The sequence below is a fragment of the Carassius gibelio genome, chromosome A22, assembly GCF_023724105.1.
Source record: "Carassius gibelio isolate Cgi1373 ecotype wild population from Czech Republic chromosome A22, carGib1.2-hapl.c, whole genome shotgun sequence".
Classification (NCBI taxonomy): Eukaryota; Metazoa; Chordata; class Actinopteri; order Cypriniformes; family Cyprinidae; genus Carassius; species Carassius gibelio.
In genome coordinates, this window is record NC_068392.1 from 6,450,060 (window position 1) to 6,466,526 (window position 16,467).

The window sequence follows — 16,467 nt, forward strand, 5'->3', positions numbered from 1 at the left end:
ACCTACTAATGTGAAGGAGGTACAACGTTTCATTGGCTTTGCAAACTTCTACAGGAAGTTCATTAAGAATTTCAGCTCTGTTGTTGCCCCCTTGACAGCACTTACTAAGGGAGGAGGTACCAAGGTTTCGTTGAAGCCTGGAGGCAGCGGGGGCCTTCGAAGATCTCAAGCGCCGTTTCACTTCCGCTCCTATTCTTCTGATCCCTGACCCAGACAGACCTTTTGTGGTGGAGGTGGATGCCTCAGAGGTGGGGGTGGGGGCCATCCTGTCGCAGAGAGGTACAGATGGAAAGTTACACCCTTGCGCCTTCATATCTCGTCGCCTGTCGGATGCCGAGCGCAACTACCACGTGGGGGATCGTGAGTTGCTTGCAGTTAAACTGGCCTTGGAGGAGTGGCGCCACTGGCTCGAGGGGGCCCAGCACCCTTTCCAGGTTCTCACGGACCACAAAAACCTGGAGTATCTCCAGCAGGCTAAGCGGTTGAATCCTCGGCAAGCTAGGTGGTCACTGTTTTTTAATCGATTCCAGTTTCTCCTATCTTACAGACCTGGCACCAAGAACGTCAAGCCAGATGCCCTGTCTCGAGCCTACTCCCCTGAGACACAAGAGAAGCCTTTGACTCCAATAATTTCGAGGTCTTGTATTGTCGCGCCCCTTCAGTGGGAACTGGAAAGAATGGTGCGAGAGGCCCTTGCCCATGAGCCCGATCCAGGTGGTGGTCCCCCTGGACGCCTGTTCATTCCTCTAGCGGCCTGATCCCGGGTCTTGCAGTGGGCTCATGAGTCTCCCTTTACTTGTCATCCAGGTAGTGCCCGCACCCTTGACTTTCTCCAGCGGCGGTTTTGGTGGCCATCCATCAAGAGGGACGTTAAAGTCTATGTGGAGGCCTGCCTGCTGTGCAACCAAGGGAAGTCTGCACATCAGCGACCTCAGGGACTGCTCCGTCCCTTACCTATTCCCCGCAGGCCATGGTCCCATCTCTCCCTGGACTTTGTTACCGGGCTTCCGCCATCCAAGGGCAATACAGTCATCCTGGTGGTTGTAGACCGGTTCTCCAAAGCGGCCCGGTTCATTCCCCTGCCCAAGCTGCCTTCAGCCAAGGAGACTGCGGAGCTCCTCATGAACCATGTCTTCCGCATATTTGGTATTCCCCTGGACATTGTCTCTGACCGAGGTCCCCAGTTCTCGTCCCGGTTCTGGGGAGCCTTCTGCAGGCTTATTGGGGCAACGGCCAGCCTATCGTCTGGGTTCCATCCGGAGTCTAATGGCCAGACGGAACGTATTAATCAGGACCTGGAGACCACCCTACGGTGTATGGCGGCTAACAATCCCACGTCTTGGGCCACCTATATTATTTGGGCTGAATATGCCCATAACACCCTCCAGTCCTCGGCCACTGAACTATCCCCCTTTGAATGCCAGTTTGGTTATACCCCTCCATTATTCCCAGAGGAAGAGGCACAAGTTGGTGTTCCCTCGGCCCAACGCTTTGTCCAACGCTGTCGGCTTACATGGAGGAAGGCCAGACGTACCCTCCTTCGGACTTCCCAGAGGTACCAGGTTCAGGCTAATCGTCGCCGTCGGACAGCCCCCAACTTTCGAGCTGGTCAAAGAGTTTGGCTATCTACTAAGCACCTGCCCCTCCGGGTCGAATCCAAGAAACTCTCCCAGAAATACATCGGCCCTTTTCGCATAGCAAGGAAAGTTAACCCTGTTTCTTATCGTTTATTTCTCCCTCGTTCCCTTAGAATTAACCCCACATTTCATGTCTCTTTACTAAAACCTGTCTTGTCTTCTCCGTTTGCTCCCCCGCACAGGCCCCCTCCACCTCCCAGGATCATCAACGGCCAGCCAGCCTACACAGTGCGCCGGATACTGGACTCCCGGAGGGTCCAGAACTCATTACAATATCTGGTGGACTGGGAGGGCTATGGGCCAGAGGAGCGCTCCTGGGTTCCAGCCAAAGACATCCTTGACCCAAGTTTAATCCGGGAGTTTCACACCCGGAGGCCCGGGTGTTCTGGAAGGAACGTCAGGAGCCGTTCCTAGAGGAGGGGGTCCTGTCAGCATTTGACCTCCTGTAGTTTGTCTCCGTGCCTCTAGAGGTCCCCTGTGTTCCCTTCTGTCTTTGTTCTTCTTTGTCTACTCTTGTTAGCGTTATCCAGGTCACCTGTGCCTTGTTTCTGTTAGAGTATTTTAGCTGAGTCTTTCCCTTGTTTGACACTTGGTTTTTGAGTTCAGGCTGCATGATACCAGCTCTGTATTTACTAGTTCTTCCAAGTCCTCCCAAGCTACCTCAAGTAAGGTGTTCCTAGTTATTTGTTTCTTCACACGCTCTTGATCTGTTTTCTCCCCTTGTGGAGTTTTTATTTTCCCTTGTGGTTTTGTTTTCCCATTATCTCTCTTGTTATTAATTCCTCTGTCTGAGAAGAACTTTTGTTGGATTTTTTGGCTTGCAAAGTCCTTTTTCAACACCTCAGCCTCTGTGGCCTAGTGGCAGATCTCTCACCCACCACACCAGAGACCCGAGTTCTAGCCCGGCCCGTGACACTGACTATGTTAAGTTTTGTCGTGAACAGACATGGTCATTGATATAGTCGCTACAATTTATTGTTGTTAAGGTCTGGCCACATTAGCAAAATTTCAGCAAAATAATGCTAGCAAAAACATTATTGTTAATGTAGCAATGTATGAAGCAGATTATTAAAAAATAGCTAATTTACTTCAACAAATTGATCCAGGAAATCTTTCGTCCTAATGTGAAATTCCTGATCGTGTGGATCTAAATGACTGGATTTTGTCCATGAAAATTTAACGACTAGCGCTAAATGTGGCCACACTTTGAACTTTAACTTCACTAACAAAATTACTAGCAACAATGTTAACTGATGAAACGTTTTCCGATTTCATCAACAACAACAAAGGCGTAAAAAGACGCATTGTGATAATTAGTAAACTATTGAAAACATAATGTTACCGAAAATATGCTAATTAAAAAAAACACATTCAAATGTTAACAATGCACTAACAATATTTGTAAGTTATTTTATTCCCAAGAAAAAAAAACGTTTACAATTAAATTTATATATTATAAACAACATATACAAATAATTAGCATTTAGTTTACTGTTGATAAAATAAGATCAAAGTTCATCAGAAAAATAGTGCTGATATAGTCATAACATGAGGGGACTGTATTATAAGACAAATAAATAAATTACAATAAAATAAATACATTTCCCATCATTCCCAGTAGCTCAACAGGAATAGTAAAATGCACAGATGCAATTTCAATCACTTGAACACAATGGAGTAGTCTTTAATACATTTCAAACATTGCAATTTATAGTTAAAGCCTGTGCAGTGCAAGAATGAATGAATCTTTGATGACAAAAGAACACTCAACCCATATTAATGGAGAGAAAGTTAACTTAATTTAAGTTAACTAAAGGAAATTAAAGTCATTTTGCCAAAACTAATTCAGCTGAGAAAAAATTACAAATCATTAAGCCTGGCCAGGTTTATCAACGTAGCTCATTCACTGCACTCACATACTGAGTCTTGTCCAGAGGGGAAATGGAGACAGTGCTGATGTTGTCCATTAGCATGGTGTCGTACTCCTGTAGCACACCATTAGCGTACACCACTCTGTCTTTGACAAAGATGCTGACCGCACGCAGCATGAAAGACACAAAGAGGTGCATGTGAATGTAGTTTCTGGTGCAGTGGAGACGCCTGGGAGACAAAAGAGAGAACATTTCAGCTAAATCACAGGAATCATGTCAATTTTGTCCTTTATCTCCTTCAAACCGGCATGAATAACTGTAATTTCTGCCACATTTCAACTCACCATTCTTTCTGTGATGGTTTTGGAAAATAAATTTTGAATATTTATGGAATGAAAAGGCAAGTTTTTTTTTTTGTTTTTGTAAAGATTTTCTGTTCACAACTGACATATCTGATATTTCATCTCAAACTCTTAATTGACATAGTTGTCTTCATGGGAATATAAATAAACTAAATACATACATAAACAAACTAATTAATTAATTGTTTGTTGTGCTTGATTTTTCTTTCTTTTTTTTAGAAATTAAAATTAATTATTTGCAAAAAAATATTGAAATATGTTATGTTTATTTCACTCTGTTTATATAATCAATTTAATAATTAATACTTTTATGATAGATTTTCATATTTAAAGATTGAACGTCTGGGACTAAAAAGGTCTATAACAATAAAATAATATCATATGCATAAATTACATTTGAACAGTAATAAAAATAAAAAACAACTATGGTAAAAAAGTTTTCAAGAAAGTTTTGAGTTGACCTTCATATTAGCGGTATTTTAGTATCATTAATATACTATCATAGTTAATACTGTTAATATTTTGATTTCGGATAATGTTTTGTTATTTTGTTGTGTGTTTTTGTAATTTTATTTGCAAGTTTTCCTTTTTAGTTTATTTAGTTATGTTATTACTTCAACTTTAAACTACAAACAAAATGAGAAATGTTGCCTTGTCAAATTGCTAAATATTTTTTTTATGTATTTTATTAATATAAATATAATATAAATATAAATAATATAAATATCAGTTAATTCTTCTTATTATTTGTGGTATTAGTTTTGCTACGTTTGTTTAAAAATATCTCATAATGATTATACATAAATGTGGACCCAGTAACATCCTTCACAATTAGAAAAAGCAAAGCACTAGTCATTCAGTTTTAGCAGAAACTCAGTGGGGAACTCTTCAGCTAATTTAATGTCTCAAGGTCTTTAAAAAAGATGAACACCTGAGACTCCTAAGAGCCCCTCAACAGCAGCCACTTGTGCAGAACAAGTTCATTTTGTTCGCTTGCTGTGCAACTTCATAATGCATATCTAGAATTATTAGTGTTTTTTTTTTTTCTCGGTTCAATTACCGAAAGTATCCAATGATGAAAATGGCGACCAGCAGCGAGCTGAAGGACACCGCGTAGCCAACTGTGTACATGATGTGCAGCCGCTCAAAAAAGTCCCTCTGGAAACACAACAAGACTTGAGTCATCTCAACAACATCCTAAACATTTCCAAAAACGTTTCACTTAATAAATCTGTGGCATTTGAATCTATATAAGCAGCTTGTCTGATAAGACTTTGTGTTGAAGACACCATCCCAACTACATCTCATTGGACCGTTGTTATCAAAAAGTAACTCTTGAATGATTTTGAAACTTGTCTGTAAGTCACCACAAACTCTTCCGGCTTGGACTTACTTTGCCTTTTTCAACGCCTGGAGCCAAGAAGCGCAGACAGTCTGAATAATTGACCCAAGTTCTGTTCTCCACCGATACCCACGACCCATTCGAGTTGCACTGACGGTATACAAATCCTACGAAAATGAAGAAACCGAACAATTTGATTAGATGCTGTTGGAAAGAAACTGGCGATCACATCAGTTTTGCAAGTACCGTTGTGGTTGAAGTCATACACATAGCTGGGACACTGCACTTTGGTGACCGTTCCTGGGGATCCTCGAGGCCAGCAAACCAACCCGTCCCATCCTGGAGAACAGACCTCATCTGTGTGCAAAATGTGTAAACCACAATCACACTTTATGTAATCTGTGAGTCTGGAAGTTAAACTGCTTTAACATCACAAGCCTGTGTTGTTGTTTTTCCTAGCAGTGAAACTAAATAGAGATCCAATTTTGCTGCTAAATTCTGGTTCTGGCTCCAGTTCCCCTGAATAACTTAATTTCATTAATGGTTCCATTAACAATGCTTTAAGAACTTTGAGGAAGAAATCCAAAAGAATGAACAGAAATCCAATTCCACTGCCAAATAATAAAAAGTAAGTGTGTAATAATAGCAATTACGTTTATGCATGGAAGATGCCTTTATTATTATAAGAGCCAAAATATTCATACAATACAATGCCAAGTTAATTAGACTATGATTAACAAGCAAACTAGAGAAGATGAGAAAAGCAGATCAGAATTTAATATATACAAATATTTATTTTGGATGTGATTAATCGCGATTAATCGTTTGACAGCACTAATACATAATATGCCTTCATTGTCTTCTTAGCTTTAATTCTCAGATACCACACATGCTTTTTGGAAATATCTCAACAATATCAGCTCAGATTGTTCAGCAGTCAGAGTTTATATCATCATATAACAATTTCATCAGCTTCTTCCAGGAGTAATCATCTGAACTCTGAATATCTGAAATTATTCATAAATGAACATATTTTCAAAAACGAGTTCTTTTTATTTTCACAATCTCCATTAAAAAAAATCTTCAAAATGGGGTATGATTTGTTGGACTCGACCAAAAAAAAAAAAAAAAAACTTAACTAAACTTGAGAAAAAGACAAAGCAACAGTTTAAATCTGTCTGAAACACTGCCCTTATCAAATCGAATCTGTAATCTGTATACACGGCCCTATTCTAGATGACACTGTGGATAGTATTCTGTATGTTTCATTGCCTGTGCGTTTCTCATTCAAAACGAACCTAATTAAAACTGTTCAGAGTCCATTGGGGAACGTCTAATGTAATTATAGTTTCTTTAATATCAGACGGTAACAGGGTTATCTAAAGTGAGACTTGACATCTCGTGCTCTCAGACATTATAATTGCGAACAATGCTTTCCTCAAAGCATAAAAGCATATTTGCCTCAGCAATTTTCACACATTTCACACACTTACTAAGCTCCGGTATCAAAAAAAGATGGTTTATTAATCAAATAAATCACAGTTCTATGCATTCGAAGATTTCAAGAAAATGGAGAAGAATATAAATCAGAATCTTGCAAAGTGAGCACGAAAGGAATAACCTCAAAGCCCATGGAGACATGAACAGTTTATCTTCCTCGCGGCTCATTGATTCGGCGCCTTTGTAAGTCTTCCTTCTAAGTGCAAGTATTCCGTCAACCATTGAATAAACCCCGCAGAGCAATGTGTGAAAAGGGCAGAGTCTCTGTATGGGAGCACCGCACCAGCCGGTCAGCTCCTTGAATGGAGAGGGTCCGCGCTGCTAAAAGTGCATGATGCTATTTAGAAACTTTATACAAAGTGAATGAATCAGCAGAGCTCAATTCAACCTGGTGGCTTGCTGATGACGGTTGGAAGAAAGAGCATCAACAAACTTTGTCTGTGCTGTTTCTATTTGTGGATTCCATTGGTCATCGGGTTGAGATGTCACCATGTTGTCTTTCACACTTGAACATTTATTGATTTTTAGGTCCTGACTTAATAAACAAACCATTTTCAGTATGACGGGGAATCTTTCTTTTTCATACAAACATATATACACATAGGGTGAATTTGGGTAAATTGGGATTTTTGCCAATTAGTTGACTGGGAAAAATGTCCCAACTAACCTTAATTCAGCTCTATGTATAAAACATACAGAACTGTGAAATTATATTTAGAATATCTTGAACATTCTGAGAAAGTTCTGAGAGTTGCCATGGCAAATTTATTTTTAGCATTCGACAACTTGATGCAAATGACAATAGCTACACTCTAATTAGCTCTAATAACCAATATTAGCAAATGTTGTCAAACAAAGGAGAGCTTTTTTGTATAGCTTTTATTTTTTACCGTGCCTTTGAAGAGCAGCACAAATGTCCAAATGAAAAGAAAATGACTGGAGATATAAACCTTGGACAAAAGCTACTTCACAGCGGGTTAGAGATTGAAAAATGTATAACATCTGGTGGGAGATTTATAATTGGGTAAGGAAATAAAATGCCGTGTGTAAGATATACGATTAATGCAATCTGGTATTTGAATGTGATTAACTGAGCGTAGTTTCAAGAGCACTTATCCACCTAATTTTTAACGTAAGAGCGGATGCAAATGTGCAAGCTTCAAGTGTCATTCGCTTCCAGTAATTCTTTCTGTAAAAAACCTCCCGTTATGGTGCTTGATAGCTTGATATTACAAACTGTTATCATATTATCTCAATTCAATTTCATAATCATAGACACACTAGTTTTAAGGTGCAAATAGTTTTACTGTTTGGTGCACTTTGTTATTCTTAGTTATAAACCAATGAATCGGAAGTCTCGAACATTCAAAGTCAATTTTTACTCTAGCTTACTTCTGTGTTTAAAAAAAACTTGTTAATATTCCAGCCGTACGGTGTCTGTTCAGTTTGGTAGTCTGTCGCTTGTCTGCATTTTTACTGACTCTTTCTGGAAGGTTCATAGTTAAGCCAAAAGGTGGCGAAATTAACCTCAGCTAAATCTTTACAAATATGATTCATTAATTCGAACAAGTGTCGACTGTGCCTTTAGGTGGGTTTAGATTGGTTCAAAAGTCCAATCTGAATGAAAGTGCTACTGTAATCACCTCAATTGGAATAAAAATGCCAGAAACCCATCGAAATTTCAATCTGGTTGAGAGGGGTGGGATTAACCTTTTCTAATCCATTTGATCGGATCGAAAACCGATACTTGAAAGTTTTGCGCGTGTGCAACGATGTAGAAATGTCGCAATGATGAATGCTGCACGGAACGAGCTCCTGTCGTTGTTCAGAATAATAAATGACTGTCGTGTCAATCTAAAATTCTCTTTTACACTCATCGTCTGTGAAGCGGTGCAAGATTACATTGTGCCACAAGTGCTTATTAAAAAACTCTCATTTGCAGATATGTTTTTACCGCTTAATTAATATAAGCATCATTGCACAAAGCTTCATGTTGTCGTCTTTTAATAAGTACCCAAAATAGATAAATAAATCTGTTTTTTAAAACAAAGAAAATGAGGATGGTTAGCATTTAAACACAGTGGAACACTATTTATATTTGTGCAGTGTGCGCATGTCAAAATATTAAATCTAAATTTAAAGCTTCTGACATATAAGCGTGCACATCAATGCAACCACTTTAATAAGTGTTCTTGTGAACACTATGTTTGGATTCATGAAATCATTCCAGTTGAAATAAAAAGTGCCCATGTAAACGTGGTTAATGAGTCATTCACTCAACCGTTTCATTCAAACATTATTCATCGAAGAATGAACATGGGTTTTTTTTTTTTTTGAGTCAATGAATCTAAACAAATGAAACACAGTTCATTCCGGTTTCTCTTATTTTACACAAGGTTACAATTGTTACATCACACAGCAACGGTGACATCATTTCCTTCTATGCGTTCTATGCCGATCAGGAACTTGCTGGATTTTGTAAATGGACAAGGAATCAGCTCATAGCGTGCGAGAACATGGAAGTCAAACTGTTTTTTTGGAAAATATTTTTCTTTAAAAATTGGGGAAAAACACTTAATGAACGAAACGTCACGGACATTGTTATGTCTCAATAACAATTTAATCAACATTAAATTCTTGTTTATTGAACTGTCGTATAAAAGTAGCTTTGGAACCCAGTTGTAAATAAAACAAAAATTATGTTTTACAGAAAAACTTCTACTTAAACATTTCACATTCGATTCAGTATTATTTGACCTTTCTTTGTAATTATTTGTGAAATTTCATTGCAATATCTGTTGAAAATCTTACACCAAATGTTTGCTTGCTAGCATTGTGGTGGTGAGTTTTGCAAAAGCAAACGCACTTCACATTTCTTGCTCTCTGAAATTAACACATTGACATCAGTGTATTTTGTATTCACAAAATCACGCCATTTGTGCTTGTTGGATTTGAAAATATTCATCTGTGTTGGATATTACACTGGCATGTGCCAGATTATTAGTTGATAATAACATTTTGTTGGATAAACTGCAAGAAATAGAAAGATTCCAGCTCGGATTATGTACATATAATCCTGTGCAGCTGACTGGAAGTGTCTCAATTTGCAGAAGCCTTTATAGTTCAGTAATGATTTATTAATCGATGTACGGAGCCATCACCTTGTTTCTGTGATGATTCACATGTGCTTGAATCATCCTCAAATTCCTAATTCAGAATTACGCAGGTAACCAGGAACCTCTCGCAATCTTAACTGGGTATGGATGCACAATCAGCTAACACAGGGTTAATGCTAGGACCAACATGTGTAAATGAGGAAAAAGAAAATGGAAAAAAAAAACAATACATGTGCGTCAGCTTCTGTAAACAGCAGGGTGACTCACAAGCCGCACTACACCATTAATCTGTGACATCACAAACTCCCATCAGAGTAAAAAAGATTGGACTGGATGTACATAAGTGGAGCATTTTTGCTGTGGCACATCCGAAAGCAATTGCACTTCAAAAGTTCCAGTATATCTGCAGCCTTTATTATTAGAGTAGATTTTACAAGAAATCTTTTTTTCTTGAAATTCTCATTTTTATTTCAATGATAATGATTTATGGACTCATAGCAATATGAGTGAAAAATGTTAAGTAAATCCTACACCTGTGAATTCTTGCTCCTGCTGGGATTCAAACCCACAACCTTTTGGTTACCAATCCAGCATTTTAACAACATACACCCAGCTTGCATTTAAGACGGAAAACTGTCACTAATTTTGTTAGAATTAAACCAGGCCAACTTGAAAAGTGGCAAATCCATCACAGCCGAGATCAATATCCTGCATCAAATTAAATGCAAAGCAGACACATTTTCATTAGTGCCATCATTTGGACTCCACTGTATATGTTGAGATGCTTATATGAGTGGGCAGATATAGACAGTACGTGACTGTAAGGTAATTCAGTGTCTAAATAAATCAACAAAGCAGAGAGAGCAACGACACTTGGACAGGAGCGAGAGACATTCAAGCTTGATTCATTAACCAACCAAAGATGTGAGACTCTTCAGTTGAAATGGATCTTGGATCTCTCTGGTGGCAGATTTTGACAGATAAATCCTCTAAGAAGATTCGAATGTCACATTCTGTTCCACGGATTATGCGTCAGATGTGAATTCACATGCAAAAGGCTTCGAAACTAATGAACTAATGACATAAATGCGTTTAAGTGTGAGTCACTTTCATCTTGATCCCCCCATATTTCTATCAGTTATGCAAATGATCTATCCTCTCGGGCTGCACTGATCATCCCAATAGAGGGGAAAAGGGTCAGAGGACCAAACAGAATCCGCAGGTGGGGTCTTACCGGCAGGACTGTGTTCGGAGATGTTCTGAAGGCACTGCAGTTTGATGTCGTACAGCAGGAGAACTTGTTCCTGAGCTGTTAATCCCACTTCAGGGTCCACATGCTGCCGAGACAAATACAGAGTCATTGATTGTCTGACAGCTTGACACGCTTATTTTAGACTTGATTTGGAAATTAGAAACCATCCAATTAGATGATTCAGAGGGCTCGTGGAGATTTAAAGCCACCAGCAGACCTTCAAGCTTCATTGTTAATTGGAAAATCATGAAAACCATCAAAAGAGATGTGCATGCTTGCTTGCATCAGATTTAGCAATATGCCACAATTTCTACAACATTTAATACAATTATGTCCAAATTAACCCCATTCACAACATCTGACTTTACACGACCTTACAATGTTGGTAAGCTAATGTTAGCCTTAAAATGATTTAAGAGGTAGAACTGGTTTATGTAAGCCAAAATAATATATATATATTATTAAAATATACTGAACCTATGTTAGGTTACAGCTGAAAGTGACTTTAAGAGTTAAATAAGATAGAAACATTTAGTATTTTTCGTTTTCACGGTGAACCTGGCAGGAAGCTAAACATTTAGACATGTCAAGAGTTAAACGTTCAAAAATGTTGACTTCAAATTTACATACAAACAAAGAGAATAAAAAACTGCAACAAATTGTTCACTCTTCTTACCTGTGCTTCGACGGAAGTACCAATCAAAAATAGCCACAGTACTATAATCCACATGTTGAACGTTTAAAATAGTTGTGTATGTAAATTGACTGTATTCGCTCATATGATGTGTTCAGTGTTTTCTCAGTGTTTCTAAAGCTCAGTATGCGCCTTTTCTGCGCCTCCGGTGATTATATCCAGCTCCATTTGCACAGGAGAATGAACTCAGCATCTGCTGAAAGCGAAGTGAATTGATGCCACCACCTACAGCAGAAATCCTCCTTCACAGAAACGAGAGAGGTGGTGCATATCTGCGCACTCCACTCTTCAAATGACTACGCAAAATTCTAATGAATAACTTTACATAATCACTGCACTCAGCAGTATTTTCTTCTTCTTCTTGCATTTAAAATAAATAAATCAAGAGTTTAGGCTTACTTGGGGTGGGTGGGGGGTTATATAATTAGTGTTAACAATAAAATTATATTAACACGGAAAATTATTTTTCAGTTATGAGTTATAAACCATTCGAAAACTTTTATCTTTCTGGTAATAATAGAGCGTAAAGTGTGATATTCCGCCACAAAATCGAATCTTCTCATTCTCGCGCGCTGGAGACGCAGATAACGGTTCCCAATGGCGCTTTTTGGCGCGTAAACAGAAGACCAACCGCAAAGTTCCTCACATGGAGAGGCGTTCAGTAGATTTGCCAGCAGACGGTTGATTTGGGTGAATGTGTGGGCAGGGGATCCCTGCAGTGGAAGGAAGGAGACAGTCAAAGCCACAGCTGTAGAAATAGCGCAGTTATGCTCCGGATTGACCTGATTTAAACAGCGACGCTACTGAAGTCACAGCTGCGTTGTAGAGATTAGTTTCAATTAACATTTTAGATTTTAAAGCCTTTCTGTAACGTCCTTTTCTTTTGCACTCTAATCTGTCCATTAAGATATAGCTACTAAGTTAGCCCTATTCATTTTGGAAGGAGATGCTGATGCACAATCTGACCACATTCTTTACTCAGGCATGGTTAGACTACTTTTATATTTTTCATAAAATCAGCTTTGTCAGTGCATTTAGTTTTGTTCAACGGGTGAACAGCATCTCTTTCTGTATCCATATAGTACAGCAATTTGAGAGCAATTTCACTGATTTAGACAATAATTTAACTCGAACCACCTCAATCTGTCTCAAACAGACATCTTTCTCTTCTCTTCGCCTCACAACACTGAGGTTATCTGTTCAGGACAAAACTACCCTCACCAGAATTATTTCTATTCCATTCAATTCAATCCCCTCGTTCTGTTATGTCCTCCTCTTTCATCTTGTCCTTCATGTGGTTTCATATTCATCATCAGAATTTCTCTCCCCTTCAAATCCGTCTTGTAAGAAGGAGAACTCTGCCCCGAAGGCAGCTGGAGTGTGAAGAGCCTTATCAGACCACTTTCAAAATATGACAACTTCAAAAAGTTCCCCTCTCTCTGTCTCCATCGCTGTCTCTGTTTAAATCCTCTTTTCTGTTGGACTCTTGTGCTGGGATTTTGCACCTTCCTCTGCATTCTGGGCAGAGCACCATGTTGCCTTTGTTTTATTTGAATCGTGTTCTCAGATTAGTGCTGGACAGCTGCATGTAAGGGACAGATTTCTGCTGGAACGTGCCAGACACTGCGGAATAAAGGGACACATATGAAATATGCACTAAACAATGCATTTTGTTTTAATGAAAATATATATTTTACATATATTGTAAAAGTATATTTTTGTAAAAGTAAATTGTATTTTATATATATATATATATATATATATATATATATATATATATATATATATATATATATATATATATATATATATGGTATTTTTAGATTTGTATTTTTACAAAATATGTAAATTTTAAAAGGTAATTTTATTACTTAAATTGATAAATCTATATATACATATTTCAACTTTTAAATACTTTTATTACAAATATTATTATTTTTTATTATTAATATTTATTATTTTTATAAAAATAATAAAATAAAAAATTGTCATTTTTAAGTTTCCATTCAAATTAAATATTTTTTATTATAAAAAAAATTTCTTCCCCACTGAGTTTTTAATATTTTTATTAAAATTTGTATTTATTTATATTTTCATTAAAACAGTATTTTTATTTCTTAATTTTATTTTTTATAGTTTAACTATAGTTTTGTTATATAGTATTTTTTATATAGTCTGTAAAATATTTAGCATTAATATTTTATTAAAGTTTTTATTTATTTATATTTTCATTAAAACAGTATTTTTGATCGTTTTACTAAAGTAGTATTTTTTTATTATTATATAGTCTGTCAAAAAGTGTGAAGTATGCAATGCTAAATATTTTAAAGCCAAATCATTGTGTAGGTCACACACTGCAAAAAATGTTGCAAAATTCCTTGTTAGTATACTGGCACTTATGAGCCAAAGAGAGATAGAGAGAAACAGAACTGCTTTAATAAGGCAATTTGTATCTGTAAAAGGAAACCAGAGTATGTTTTGTTGATGTGTGCCTGCTTGTGTGTGGGAACACATCCCTGCACTCAACAACCTTTTGCTTCCACTAAACCAAGCGTGAGCACAGAGGATGTGGAAGAATCCTTTCATATTAAACCAGAAATGTGTGAAGTGAAATAACATTCATTTGAAAATGGCGAAGTGTCAACAATGGAATATGTCAAGTGAATGACCTATTTTTTTTATCAATCGTTTCTGAAATGTTTGCATGACACAGAACCTGAATATTTTTCCCCTTCAGTGATCTTCTCAAGAGTGTTGTTATGGGAACCAGCAAAAGTGTTCCTAAAGATTTCAAACTTGACGCTGGGCTTGCTTTATTACTTTTTTGGGGGTTACTTATTAAATATTCAGGGTTGTATTTGCAACCGCACAGGAATGAAAAATCACAAATGACATCTATTTAATATCTTAAGTGTTGCTCTTCAACTGCAAGAGCACAAGAACAGTCTCGTGCATCTTAGATGTTTCTTCAAAATAAAACACCTGTAGAGTTTCAGATAGATCTTAAACTGTGCTTAGACTTGTCAACGTACCAATGTCTGCAGTCAACAGTAAGAGATCTTATATGAACTCCTGAAAAAAAAAACTATTTGGTCCATTGTTGTTTCTCTAAAAAGGATTTTCAGAAGAAACATCTCAAAATGAAGTAGAATGAGATCTCCATTATATCTCCTGAGCAGTTTCATTTTCACACTCTTGCGTGGAACAAAAAACATGCATGAAGTATATTTCATATCTCAGTTGCTTCTCAAACATTGTATTGCATTGATGTGATGTTGTGGTAGGCAATTTCAACCATTTCGTGGGGGATTGCCTGGTGTACGAAAAAAAAAGAATATTCGAATCTCAAAATTGAAAATCGCATGCAAACCCATAAACGAATATAAATATACAGGAGGAGATGTTCAGAGTTTAAAGGACGTTTCCATGTTTTGCATATCTGATTGTAGGCCTGTATGAAATAAGAAGACATACAGCTTTGTGCAAACTTGTTCAAGTAATGGATACATGTTAAGGATCTGTTCTGAGACGCCCTTTGAGCACACTGCGCACAGAATTATGGGATGTCTGCGATTGTGGCTGTAATTTCCTGTGAAATGTGTAATTATGCTTTCGCAGAACTTGTCGAGGCGGTTACCTGTTGAGAGTAGGAGGGAGATAAATATATAAGAGTATTCGTTCATGCTGAAAGCAAGCGAGGGATGAAAAGAAAGATAGATTGATGGATAGAGAGAAAGAATGGGTGTTTCGTTTCCTTCGGTGATTTTTTTTTAGCTAATGTCTTGTATTTCTAGTCTGTTATCTCTTGTCTTATGACATTCATCAAAGAAGATTGGACATCCATATGTATGTGAGAAGAAAAGATTGAATTTTTGGACCATTAAGTACTTACGTATCAATGTTCTTTTTTTATTATTATTATTTCTAGAGTTCTGGAGAGAACTACTAATAACTGGTTTAATCTAATTTTGTTCCCCAATGAAATTTTAGGAAAAACATCTAAAATTAAATGGATCCTTACAAGAAATCTCCATTACACATGAACTACAAAAGAGCATCCTTTTTCATTTATTTATTTTATTAATTCAAAGCTGATTTTCTCACTCTGTATGAGAAAAAAGAATGAGACCCACTATGTGTTTGTGAACAAAAGACTCAATTCTTGGATCATTACATACTTTCAATGGTATAAATGTTCTTTTTAAACAGATTATTTTTTTTTTCAAAGGCACTTCTGTTCAGCTGAATTTTTCTCATATGGGCACTTCAGCTTGAATTTTCTGTCAAAGCATGAATTATGGTTCAAACTGGCATTATTAAATGCACAAAAATGGACTCCTATTGAACGTTAGCAAACCCTTCAGAAATCATTCGGCATTGTGCTACCCTTTTAAAGTAAATTTTGCTGTCGTTATATTTCATTGGTTTCACAAGACTGACTTTAATCGTCATATTTAAAAACCAACGACCATCCAAATTAGCTTCTTAACTGCAGGTTCATTTAAAGTCCAATAGATGGCAGAATACACCAACACGTCCTAATCTACCCCAAAATCTGTCAAAATCAACATTAAGTGGATAGTTCACCTCAAAATCATTATGTTAAGGTTTACTCACCTGTTCGTCGTTAGGTCCGTCTCTTTATTTTGATATAGTACAAATTCAGTAGAATGTCTTTTAATGACAATGAATG

The 16,467-nt window shown here is 37.2% G+C and overlaps 1 protein-coding gene across 1 annotated transcript in view; it reads right to left on the reverse strand.

Moving 5' to 3' along the window:
- The window catches only part of LOC127942608 (parathyroid hormone 2 receptor-like), a 31,494-nt gene extending 19,418 nt beyond the window's left edge, over window positions 1-12,076 (reverse strand). The window contains exons 1-6 of the mRNA XM_052538433.1: window positions 11,757-12,076; window positions 11,063-11,165; window positions 5,459-5,569; window positions 5,264-5,379; window positions 4,931-5,028; window positions 3,554-3,737 (exon numbers count right to left, since the gene is read on the reverse strand). Of these exons, the coding sequence (XP_052394393.1) occupies window positions 3,554-3,737; window positions 4,931-5,028; window positions 5,264-5,379; window positions 5,459-5,569; window positions 11,063-11,165; window positions 11,757-11,810 (666 nt within the window). The 5' untranslated portion in view covers window positions 11,811-12,076. The remainder of the gene's footprint in view (window positions 1-3,553; window positions 3,738-4,930; window positions 5,029-5,263; window positions 5,380-5,458; window positions 5,570-11,062; window positions 11,166-11,756) is intronic.
- Window positions 12,077-16,467: the final 4,391 nt, after the last annotated feature.